This window comes from Lygodium microphyllum, chromosome 24, assembly GCF_053477565.2.
Source record: "Lygodium microphyllum isolate KBCC chromosome 24, Lygodium_microphyllum_v1.1.10, whole genome shotgun sequence".
Lineage (NCBI taxonomy): Eukaryota > Viridiplantae > Streptophyta > Polypodiopsida > Schizaeales > Lygodiaceae > Lygodium > Lygodium microphyllum.
The window spans coordinates 65,128,416-65,141,756 of record NC_141158.1 but is presented as its reverse complement, the minus strand read 5'-3'; the positions used below and the strand labels follow the sequence as shown (position 1 = coordinate 65,141,756).

The following is a 13,341-nucleotide window of genomic DNA, read 5'->3' as shown; positions in this document are numbered from 1 at the left end:
TCACAAAGAACTTATTGTCCATTTCAGCTTTTAATTAGCATGGATTTCAGGTTATTTTTGAGGATGACAAGTGTATTGTCAGAGACAGAGAGATTAACTATGCTCTTCAATTGTCAAGTACCTTGTATAAGGGTCTATTTTTGTTGGCCACATATGAGAGGAGTTCGCATGATGCTCTAGCAATTAACACTCTTACACCACTATACAAAAACACATGAGCTTTGGCATGCTCGCTATAGTCACATAAGCTTTGGCAATCTCATGACTCTCCAAAAGTCAAACGGTAGATGCTTTGCCTACTTTGGATACTCCACCTCCCCATGCTTGTGAGGGTTGCATTCTTGGGAAAATGCAAAGATTTGCTTTCAAGAAGGATGGTGCAATGCATGCTATCCGAAAATTGGAGCTCATACACTTTGATGTGTGTGGTCCTATGAGGACTCGAGCACTTGGTGGTCATTTGTATTTTGTTACATAAATTGATGATTACTCTAGGTACACTTGGGTATATGGCTTGGAGGCAAAATCAGATGTACTTATGTACTTCAAACACTTGGTTGCAAAATTGAAAAAAAATCAAGGATAGGCAAGCATCTCATTGATTTCATTAATATTAGAAGAATAAAGAAAAACAAACATAACCCTATATAATTTCTCCAAAAGAGAGGGTTAAAGAAAGTCCAACTTCTAATTTTAATGCATGTAGCCAATCTAGATTGATTTATTAGGTCTAGTTATCAAATGTATTATCATTAATGGTTTTGTTTGTGGGATCTTTGTCCATCGTATCCTTTCCATGTCACAATATTATCACTATTGGTCATTTGTGACTTACATGAAAGTGTTTAAGACCCAATTTTTCCTTGAATGTGCTTCTGATCGTGGCAATGTGGGTGTTACGGATAGAGGGGAAGAGTATATGTCTCTTGAATTTGAGACATTTTTGCTTGAGCATGGCATTACGTATCAAGCCTTTGTGAGAATGACACCTCAATAGAATAAAGTGGCTGAAAGAAAGAATCGCACACTCATGGAGATAACCAGATGCATGCTTAAGAGCTAAGGGCTGCCACATAAGTTTTGGTTAGAGAGTCTTCAGTGCGCAAATCATGTTTTGAATCGTGCACCTATAAGGGCACTAAAGACTACCACACCTAGCATGGCAAGAAACCAAAGGGTGATTACTTTCAAGTGATTGGATGCATAGCTTATGCGCATGTACTAAAGGCACTTTGTGGCAAGCTCGGTGACAAGGCCATAAAATGCAATTTTATTGGCTATAGTTCAAAAATCAAAGGCTATCACTTATATGATCCACGCACAAAGTCAGTAAGGATATGATCTTTGCTGAAAATGCAGCCTTTTCACATGACCAGTTTGAAATGCCGGCCACCTATGATTTGCAACCTGTATCACTTTCTATGGGGTCTGAGCATGCTGAAAATGGCCAGACAGATTTATTACAGCAAGCCATTGCTGCACCCCATGCTCCCGAACAACAAAGATTTGATGATGCTCTGCCTCCAGCAATGGAATATGCAAGACAGCAAGAAAGAGATGCTGTAAATGCAGCAAAAACATTCCCAAGATGCTGCTATAGACTCTCCAGGAAAGTAAAAATGCATGGTCCCTTACCTCATCACACTAGAAGGGCTGCTAGACATGCAACATATCATGCACGGGGGGCTCATTTTGTTGATTTTTCGGAAGTAAAGGCTTCTTGTGATGAATATGCATTTATGAGCTCACTGTTAGATAATGATGAGCCTACTTCCTTTGAAGAAGCCCAGCAGGATGTACATTGGATGCAGGCCATGCAAGAAAAATTGGATTCTATTGTTGCAAGGTTGATGGTACAATAGATAGGTACAAAGTACGTTTGGTAGCCAAGGGATATGAACAAAAAAAGGGCATTGATTATGAGGAGATTCGAGACATTTGCTCCTACATCTCATATGAGTACATTTAGCTGTTATTGCAATGGCTGTAAATTATGGATGGAAGGCACATCAATTGGACATCAAGACAGCATTCTTGAATGATGATCTACATGAGGATGTTTATGTGTCATAACCTCCAAGGTTTGTGCTAAAAGGCAAAGAGCACATAGTTTGCAAGTTGCATAAAGCTCTTTATGGTTTAAAATAAGCTCCTTGTGCATGGTATGCTAAGATTGATGCTTATCTAGCCAACATCGGATTCACAAATAGTTCAACTGCACCCACTCTCTACACTGTGAATGAAAGGGAGGGATATATTGGTTATCATTCTATATGTAGATAATATACTGCTCACCGGACCAAAAGAGCATAAAATTGCAGATTTCAAGGCTGAACTGAAATGTACTTTTGCTATGTCACATGTGGGTTGTTTACACTACTATTTGGGAATTCAATTCACCCAAAATCAGCATGGCATCATCACATCACAATCACAGGATGTGAATAAGCTTTTGCATAGGCTCAATATGCAAGATTGAAAGCCTATGTGTACTCCTATGGAGCCAACACTCAAGTTGTCCATGCATGATGGTGAAGAGTTGTCTGACGTTGCAATTACAGCCAAGATGTTGGCTATCTTATTTTACTTTACGACACACAGTATGTAGTATCTCAAATGAGCAGGTTTATACACAACCCACAAACAGTACATTGGCAAGTTGTCAAGCGGATCTTCAAATATTTGCAAGGTACTCAATCACATGCTTTATTATTTCCTAAAGGGGAGACTTGCACTTGCAGGCTTACAGTGATTCAGATTGGGCTAGTGATTCAAACACTCGGCAGTCTACTAGTGGACACTTTCTTTCTAAGCCGTTCATGCATTTCATAGCTAAGTAAGAAACAACCTATAGTGGCTACCTTATCTTGTGAGGCTAAGGATAGGGCAGCCTTCACTACAACAGTGGAATGTGTATGGCTATGTAGATTGTTAGCTAATCTACAGATTTCTTTGGAGGGTCCTACACCCATTCTTTCCGACAGTCAAAGTGCTATTGCAATGGCATAGAATCGTGTGTTTCATGCTCGCATAAAACACGTTGAGATACATTGCCATTATGTCAAAGAGAGATACTATGCAGAAAATATTGGTTTGATGTATGTCTCTACACAGGAGAATGTTGCAAACATTTTCGCCAAAGTACTTCCTCATGAGAGGTTTGAGGATTTTTTAAAGTCCTTCAACTTGCTACCCTTTGGTGATCGATCTTCCTATACTTCTACCACATTGGCACTGCAGGGGGGGTGTCACAATTTGCCAATTCTATAGGCAATGCCCAACGTTTTAGTTAGTTGGTTTGCAGAGTGAACACAACTACATTAATAAGTTTTGTCACCACTTTTAGAGTTAGAGTTAGCTAACTTGAGTTAAGTTAGGGTTTAATCTACCTTAGCTAACTTGAGTTAAGTTAGGGTTTAATCTACCTTAGACCTAAGGTTGTACTTTCACTCTTATCACTTCCAGTTCAGTAAGTACAATCTATTGTTTTTCATCTCTCTCTCTCTCTCTCTCTCTCTCTCTCTCTCTCTCTCTCTCTCTCTCTCTCTCTCTCTCTCTCCATTTCCAACAAATCATCAATTGACAAACTCTCTCATGAATATTGACACAAAGTCACTATCAAGAACTTAAGACCAAAACTTTGACGGGTTCTCCTAATGCCAAACTAGCACTACACAACCTCTTTACCAACCCGCTCTTTTTCATGAGCTAGCACTTTCTTTGACTCAAATATCTTTTCCTAGGGGATATAACCCCTAAATGAATGACAACATGGCCTTCTTGACATACATAGTTCATGGCAACACTATAATTGGACCATGGGATCAATACCAAGGCATCTGAAAAGCAATCCTCTTAGCGAACAATATGCACTATTGGAACTATATTATAGCTGCATATAGGGAAATCTTTTGGTATGGATTGCTACAATATATCACAAGGGTCTAGCTAGGGCTTGCCCAAATCACACCATTATGACACCATCACGAACAGACTTCCCTTACAAATGGGGAGAAACCATTTTAAAGGATGTTCCTACAGAAAATCAAACTGAATCTCAGGAGGACACAGTCAACAACTTGCATGGGAGCACACAGGGCTTTGACATAACAGAGTCTTCACAACATATAAAAGTTGACCTAAAAGAAAAATACCAGATCAAACTTACAAACTCTTCAGAGCATTAATGCCCTAACACAAGTGAGAGACAAACCTTATCAAAATCTGAACTAAAAGGAAAATACCAGATCAAACTTACAAACTCTTCAGAGCACCAATGCCCTAACACAAGTAAGAGACAAACCTTATCAAAATCTACCATAAGTGCAATCACAGAGGCATTGGAAGGAACATTCAGCTCCAGCTCCATAATCCCTGGTGATTTTCGGTCCTCCGAGGGAACAACTTGCATCCATTTCACCACTTCTTGGAATGGCCTTTGTTGTCCATTGACTAAGACTTGGAATGTATGAAGATAGAGACGAACGTACCATGGAACAATTTGGAAAATCATTATATCTGTAACACCTGATTGTTGCAATGCTTGACTTACAGGTTCTGAAGACTCACTTAAGCCTTTTGTGTTAAGATTATTGGATTTCAGAAGAATAGCAATGGAGCCCCTTGCATTGCCACTTCCAACCAAGAAACGGCTTGCACGATAAGGTCCTCGAACTGGCATCCATGTCAAGGGGACCTTCCATGATATTCCTACATCAAGAGGAGCATGACTGTTTGCATGCATGGGAACAGAAAAACCAAGCAAAGCATTTGGAAGTCTTCCATTTCCTGCATCCTCCTTGAAATCCCAAAAAAGCTTTCCTACTTCTCCACGCAACGCATATGCATCATTCTTAATCAGAGATTTAAGAATATTAAGACCAGAAGGCTTTTGGCTGTCCACAAGACAGTTCTTTCCTCTATTTGTAAAGTCTGTTTGCAGCTCCACAATGTCTGAAGATGAACCATCTTCAATACATAAAGAGCTCATTTCATGCATGTGTCTGGCAACACCGAATGCAGCAAGCTTCTCAAGTAAATCACCTTCTAACTCCAAGTAAACAGCACTAGTTTTAGCAAGAGGGCACCCAGAAGATGGGGCTTTTCCAAACAGTGATGAAAGAGACCAACTAGGCTGCATCCTTGGCTTCCCAATTCTTGATAATGTGTTCTCAGAGAGTTGACTTACAAGAGTTAAGGTCTGTTGCAGGAAAGTCCCTTTCAGTCCTGCTGCTTCTTGTGACTCAAACTCATCTGATGCAACATACAAACGCAAGGAGTGGTAAGAGCCCCGGTAAATAATCGGCCTGTCAAGCAGCATAGCAAGTCCAGCCTTGTCTCTACATGGCAGCAATTTTAGCCATGGCGTTAAGTTTTCTGTGCAGACTGCCTCTCGTGGCAAGGCACCATATGTTGCATGCCTTAACTCTCTGTCTTGTCTGCCATTTGATCTGCTTTGTTTGGTTTTGAATGCCCGGACTGGATTTGCAATCATTGCTGAGGACTCTAAGAAGTTTAGAGATGCACAAAAGAGCCCTGATAAAGCATGGGTAAGATTTCTCCAAGTAGTGTCAATCTGTTCATCTGGCACTGCAAAAACTGCCCACATTTCTACACCTGAAGGTTTGGCATTCATTCCTGCCACAGGGTCGACACCCCCCCACCGATCATAATTCCACCTTCCATGAGTGAAAGAGACCTCCATCTCTCGAATCCGAAATTTCTGAACCTGCAAATACGAGAACAAAAAGATCAGTACTGAAACATCCATTGTGCTAGAGTTGGTGACATCAAAGGAGGTACTTAAAAACAATCTTCCAGTTTAAAAGATTATGTTAAGCATGTTCACCAGCTGATAAATGGCCTTTGGGAATAGCCTGTGATGATGTCCATACTGTTTGGTCTGCGGAACCGTGTTGGTAAATTGAAAATGTGTCATCACTTTGCCATCAGGGAGCGGCCGCAGAAGCAGCTCTTCTGAAAACTCTTCGGAACCACGCCTTGATGCTGACACAGGCACACCAAAGCATAGGACCAAAAGCAAAAATGCCAGCAAATTCATGGTCCTGTCTGACTGCCAGAGCCAGAAAACGGTGGATTTATCCATTACTCTCCCCGGGCGGGGCGTATGTCTGTAGATGTAGAAAAGAGACCAAAGATCGCTGCAAAGAGAAAATGCTACGAGTGCCACTGAGGCTCATTTTGGAAGTGATGATAGCAAAGTTCATTCAGTAGCTTGTTCCATTCTTCACGTCCTGGCTGCACAACTTAACCATGCCATGTCTCCCGTGCTCTGATTTGAGCAGCACTTCCTGTTAGGCACACCATGACTGGTACAGAAGGACATCAACTCCTCAGATGGTCCGGGTGAGAGAAGATGAGCTCTGGAATCTGGTTGATTACTGCAACATTCAACAGCGGTACACCAAATCGATTGCCTGCTGCGGCATCAGAAAGGCATGCAGCGCATTTCAGCACGCGATTCGGACGGAATTCCTCGGTTAACAAGTTGGCATACGGACAGAAGCAAATCAAGAGTATAGGAATGTTAAGTGTATTTTTAAAAATGTTGTATTGTGATCATCCTCAGGAAATTAAGAGTAAAAGAATGGTAAATGTATAAATAACGCTTTGCTGTTATCATTCTCATTAGACATCCAAGGTTTTGTATCAAGCTAATTGCAAAAATCAACATGAAAATTCTCCAATTTTTTAAGCGCAAATCCTCATCCTCGAATTTATCTTGAAGGGCACGTTTATGATATCCGCGATGGCCAACCGAACAAATCACAACAAAAACTTTTGTAGCCCAAGTTGTTTGAACTTGTGGTTATGTACAAGGGGTACATAACCTTGGATATATCCTTAATGCATCTTTGAAATTTCAAGTTTTCTCAGAAAAAATTCCAATTTTTTAAGGCATAATGAGATTGAAATAATTCAATATATGAGGCTTATATCCTATACTTTGTATTAATAGTTCTAACCCATGATAGCCAACTCAACTTTTCAATAACATTGTGTAGAACTTGTTATTGAGGGCATTTAACGCTTGTGATACCCAACCAACATTCCCATTCCTTTTACAATGTCCACCTTGGTAACTAACTAGCCATCAAGAACCATTGCATAGGCCCTTTTTGCCTTTGTCCTAGTGGTGCCTTGTCTCTACCCAAGAAAGTGGAACCCATGACCTTTGGTCCATCACATACTCTTTCTTCCACTTTAGCTAATTATTCAACATGTCCATATGCAAAAATAAACCCTAGATGGCATCCTCAAGTTTTGATGGAAATAGATCTTACCTAGTTTCAATGTGTGCATCATGGTGGTCAAGAACTCCAAATGATAGAAAGAAATCTATATTGTACTATAAAGTTGAGATTTTCGAGACTTACCACTAGTCCATGTGGAAGTCTATATAGATTCCAAAGGAAGGAAAGACAAGCTAAGCTTTGGGCAAGGTGTTAAAGTGCATGCAAGCTCGTATATAGGTCCAACAAGCAAAGCCAAGAGTGATCAAGAGCTTACTCAAAATTTAAAGAAGGGAAGCTAGCTAGAAGCACAACAAAGATTGGAAAAATTCACAAAAAATTTATGGTTGAGAAGCAAGGATGCAATGAAGACTGAAAACTCGAGATGGAAGTTGCTAAAGTCTAAAAATATGGGAAATAGCAAAGATCTAGAAATGTACTAAATTGTAAATTCATTTGTCAAGACTCCTTGTTTTTTTCTTTAATGTTTTGAGCATGAGGCTCACTTCAATGGACCTTGTAATTCAAATTATTGCACATGGACAAGTGTTAGAGATGATTGTGTTAGGAAAATTCAAGAGAGAAAACCTAAGATGAGACATTAGTGACCCTAAGGGAGTGCATAAAGGAAGTTTCGAACTACAAGCACTTTGAAAAATAGGCCTTGCCTAGTTGTAAAACATGAAACCCATATTTAAGTGGGGAAAAAACCTTAATGAATTCATTCCAATGGTTGTAGATTAAACAAGCTTATCCTTTTCTCACTATCTTCTCACGGCTCTTTCTTTGTGGGAGCTTCTCTATGCATGCAAGTTTGTAGGTTTAAGTAAGGATTGTGTTTCTATGTTGCAAGATTCTCAATCTCATCTCCTCATCTTCTTGGGTCATGCATGAGACTAAGAGGTAGAGTGATAGAGAGTTTGTGGCATAGCAGAAAAGCTCCAGAGGATGAGATAGAGGGGGGGGGGAAGAGAGAGAGTGGGCTTGCTTGGCTTAGAGGCATAAGTGAAGATGAGTTCATGGAGATTGAGATACATGGAGCTTGGTGATCCTCATAGCCAAAGGGGTCATTAAAAACTTAGGAGCTCTTTGGCACACTGAAACTACAACTGTAGGTGAGTTTTCTTGCTTTGACTATTGGTTTGACTTAGTCTGCATAGCTTCAGAGCCAAGGACTCTATTTGTAGCTAGTCGAGCTAGTGGATATTTATGGTTAGAGACCTTTCAGGGTGAGAGACTACGAGTGATTGATTGAGTAAGGGCGCATGATCCAATATGCATTGTTCCATCTAAATGTGTCAAGGTAGATTCGAACTACATTTTGATTCCATTGCCAAGACACGATGGAGTCTCACTTGGTCAATCTTCTGACCATAGATTCTCCTTTTTTGATTCATAAAAAATCAAAAAAACTTTAAAAATAGCATCATCACTTGTCAATTAATCATCAAAATGTGCATTTTAGTAACTGGTAAGTGCTTTCAATCTTTTGTGTACTTAAAAGGAGAGAAAAATCACAAAAATCACAGGTTTCTTGTTGTTCCTGGCTTTTTATTATTATTATTATTTTCATGGGAGAATTTTAACATGTCATGGGCTAAGTGTTGGATGACAACGAAAAAAACATATTGGGATTGTTGGTTATGTGTTGAGAGTTTGGATTTCTCATGGATTTAAAGAATACATGTGTAAGGGTTTTGGAGTAATTACTAGAGAGCATGTCCTTCTAGGGATTGTGAGAGGCTACTTGAATTTTGGTGGGGTAAGATTCACATGAACCTTGCTAGAATGTTGTTGTTTATTTCTAGAAATGCACTAAACAATTCTAAAATTTCAATGTCATGGATGGGACAAGTTATGGAAATCGATATAATTGTGATGAGCTAGTCAATCAATAGTACTAGTAGGCTACTTTATGAGAAATTTGTTTTGGGTGATCATGAAAAGATTAATTACTACAAAAATTCTGATCACTTACACAAACGTTTTTGAAATTTTTTGAAAATTAAATTTCATGTCGCAAGCTTGGTTTTTGAGCATGATTCATATCAAACTAGCTAGTAGACATACTAACGAGCTAGAGGGATTAATTGACAAGTTTGGGATTGTTTGCTAGATTTGATTTGTCTCTCAAAATTGTAACCAAAGTAGGTTTGAAAATTGCAAATCTCCAAGTTTCCAAAGGGCTCAAACCATGTCGACATAGTTTGGGGAGCCTTAAATTGAGATAATTGAGAGAAGTTGTCCACACCCTCATTTCAGTGTTTTTCTTGCAAAATTTTGAAGTAGAGACTGGATTGGTTAGTTGAAGGCTATTACCCAACTGCATGCATACTCACGGTCTTTAGAGGATGTCAAGGAAATAGTTTAGGACCATGTCAATGCTTAGTTTGAGGATATCACTTAGATCATGAAAATTGTAGGGTTTGAATGGAAACTTGTAGGTTTTGAACCAACTTTGAATCTCCCATGGATCACTTAGATCATGAAAATTGTAGGGTTTGAATAGAAACTTGTAGGTTTTGAACCAACTTTGAACCTTCCATACTTAGTGACACAAACTGACAAGATAGAGAGATTGATAGTCTTCCTAGACCTAATCTAGGTCATCGGCTTGCTTTTTCAATTCTTAAGTGGATTGAGATACTTGTGGCCTAGTTGTTTATTGAATTTTTGCTAAAAGTTTTCGAGTCATCTTTTGAAATCCACTTGAGTATCAAAGGGGGCAACTTATGACCACTGTGAAGTTGATCAAAGAAGTTAAACATGGAGGGTACTACACCATGGTTGCCATAGAAGTTGTTTGGACATCCAATTGGCATCCCAACCACTTGGGAGACTTGCAAAGATCGTCTTATGTCTTGAATCATACATTCGATCTCTCTTTTAGCTTCATAGTGATAGAGACCTCTATTTTGGTATAGTGTCAGCACTTGCTTTGCAAAGGTAGAGGTTGCATCTTGAAAGTCATGTGGTACATGCAAAGGGGAAAGCATAGGGAGAGAAGGTCATTCTCTTGATTGGCTCTTGTTCTCCTCTTAGGTATAACTTTAATGAGCTCATTGTTGAGCACCGCCATTACTAAAATCTTGTGAGCATTCTTAAGTTCACCATCTTTATCGACACCACTAATTTGACCCATATAGAGTGGGGACTCCCTTGGTGCACACCACTTGCCTAGCAATGGACTTAACCCATCCTAAATTGTCTATTCAAGATCACCTTGAGTTCTACATGACACCCTACCTAAAATTCCTCTTGCTACCACCCTTGAGTTGTAAACTTGACCTAAAGGTCACTCACTTGTAGTCGAGAACTAGTGGAATCAAAAGCACCAGCTCAAACAAGTAGCCCATCTATTCAAAAGAACTCATTTGAGCTCAAGTTGCAAACCAACTTGATCACCTTGCACGATACATACTCACATACCTTGAGCACATCTTTGAGCACCGCTTGACTCATACTCCTCGACTCGTGAAATTGAGTACATGGATTCACATATGTGCTTGATTACATGATCTAAAGGGTCACAACACCAAGCCAACTTGAGGTAGTGTTTCTCCATCATGCACTCACGGCATTCAATATCCTACAACCTTTGTTAGAGGCAACTTGACAACCTTCAAAACAATCATCTTATTGAGCTTGAGGTGGATACTTTCTTTGATAGCCACTCAAGACAACCAAAGCCGCCTCCACTTTGAGACAAGATACATCACCACCATCATCAACTTGAAACAAACTCCCTACTCCTAATTGAGACAATCATGCTTATCTCGAGTTGTAGGCGCTTTCTAGCAACACAAGAAAAAGAAAAGAGACAAGAAAAATAAGAGCAACATTACTATTGCTTGTTGAGGAAGAAAGGTGATGATTGCCTTGGAGGCAAACTTGTCCTGGCCTTCTTGAGGCATTTTTGTCTATGCTAAGATCATCCATCCCTATTGTAGCTCACCATCAAGACAATATGCTCTACACCAACTTGAGGCAAACTTTGAGTTTTCAAGTGAGGTAGTGCAACTCAAAGTGGTGAACAATAACATCCTTTTGAGGTGATCTGCTCGATGTAACACCATCTCCTTAGCTCAAAGTAATGCTATCATAATTGCACCTTGAGGTTATCTCTCACATCATTGTCTCAAGGCTGCGAAAATCATAAATGTTTGGGAAGTGAGTACCAAGAGATCACCAAAAAAAGAAGAAGCACTTTTTGGAAAATTTAGGATTGCTAAGTGTGCTATGCAAGAAAAGCACCTTTAGGCTACAAAAGCACACCCTTTATGGAAAAGCACTTCAAGTGCTAGCCAACAATAATTGAAAATCGCCCACATGGATTCTGCTCAAGGTAATGATGTCTCTTGCTCGAGGTAATTGATGCCTTGCTACTTGAGATGGTCATAGGCAAGCAACTCAAGGCAATCTTGTAGCTCTAGCTAATAAACCTCGTTGTAGCTCGAAGTAATCCATAACCATGCATGCCATCTACTCGAGGTATTGTTGTTCCCAAATAAGATTGAGATCATTTTGATCCTCATGCTTAAGGAAAATCCACTCAAGGTGGATATTTGCAACTAGAGGCAACTCCCTCAGTAACTCGTCACCTTGTTGGTCGAGGTGGATGCCTTGGGAGTGACACATGCTTTGTGTACTCCACTAGCACACACACTTATGGGTGCACCCCTAATACACAATATAAGTGGGTTACATCTCTTGAACCAAGTTATGTTAACACCACATACCTCATGTTCTTCATCAATGACCTTGATTTGTGCTTGATGCCGGGAGGCATATTCCACGGTGGATTCCATGAGTTCCACGGTGGATTCCGTGAGGTTTTGCAGTGGATTCCGTAAAATTTTATTACCAGGGCTCATACACAAGGTGGATTATTTGTGCGAAAAGTTGATGGGGACGCCTATCCTTTTCGAGCGTTTTGTTAATTTAATGTGTAAGTGGGTGATTCCATAGCGGGTGATTCCGCAAAATACATATTTAAATTAATAAACATTTATGAGTTTAGAGTGCGCACTCGTAATAAATTAAGGTTAGGATTGATTTCTAACCAATTTATTTTTGTAGCTGAAGACTGCTAGGTATTCACTTTTGTCGGTTTAATTCTATTATTTTTCTAACAATTGTGAATGCTTCAGTTGATGTGTACAGCAAGCAGCGGTGGCATTGGGAAGCATTGGAGGATAGCGTGTATTCAAATTATCATCAATTTTTGATGGGCGCGTATCTTAGGCATGGCGTCTATATTTTGTCTCGCTTATTTACTAAAGCGCTTGATATTTATTTATTATTTTTGTATACGCATGGGCACATGATTTAAATATTTGTATTGGACATTGTATTTGGGTACCGCCTGACTTCTTGGGCGCCCAATAGCTTTAATTCTTTAGTGGCACAAAAGCAAACACAAAAGCTAAAGCGTGTTAATTGTAAATTGGGCTATTTCTTGAGCTTGAAGATGAATAATATATAAAATACATGCTTTGTGGAGCGCTCACACAAGGCATGGGGGGAGATTGCACCCAATTGGTCTCTTGTTCATGTCGTGCAAGCTTTCTTCATTGTTTTTTGTGCAACGGCGTCCGATCTGTGTACCAGTGGTATCAGAGCGAAGCTGAGATCGAGAGCTTCTAATCGCTTACCATCTCGTGTGAAGGCGGAGCTCCTGGAACGATTGAGCTCTACAGTCAGTCTCGTGGCAAACAGTCGATAACAGCGTGTTCCTGGCAGTCAAGAACCCCTTGCTGTACACTCAGATCGCAAGGGACCGGCCTCTCAGGCGGAGGACCATGCGGGAATATCCTTGAAGAAGTCGTTGGTTTTCTCTTCTCAAATAAGAAAATTTTTACCATAGCTTTTCAAGCTTAAAGGATAAGCAATAAAGCTTCAAAAGAAGCTTAATTAAAAGCTTCCCTAATCAAATTCATCAAATGGCGGCGGCAGCACGAACTGGTCGAGCCGAATTGGGTGAGAAGATATTGAGGTCCTTTAAATCCAAGCTAAGTCATAAAGACTTAAAACTCCAAGTCCTCCAAGTTCCTCGAGTCACCAAAGTCATAAAAGTCATCTTCAACAA

General features: G+C 39.9%; 1 protein-coding gene across 3 annotated transcripts in view; it reads right to left on the bottom strand.

The window, feature by feature from the left end:
- The window catches only part of LOC148015173 (GPI transamidase component Gpi16 subunit family protein), a 78,564-nt gene extending 71,981 nt beyond the window's left edge, over window positions 1-6,583 (bottom strand). The window contains exons 1-2 of one of the 3 annotated variants that reach the window (XM_087665095.1): window positions 5,849-6,583; window positions 4,304-5,728 (exon numbers count right to left, since the gene is read on the bottom strand). In XM_087665095.1, coding sequence (XP_087521221.1) covers window positions 4,304-5,728; window positions 5,849-6,106 — 1,683 coding nt within the window. In that variant the 5' untranslated portion in view covers window positions 6,107-6,583. The remainder of the gene's footprint in view (window positions 1-4,303; window positions 5,729-5,848) is intronic. The other 2 variants (XM_087665094.1, XM_087665093.1) reach the window with 2 other exon arrangements.
- Window positions 6,584-13,341: the final 6,758 nt, after the last annotated feature.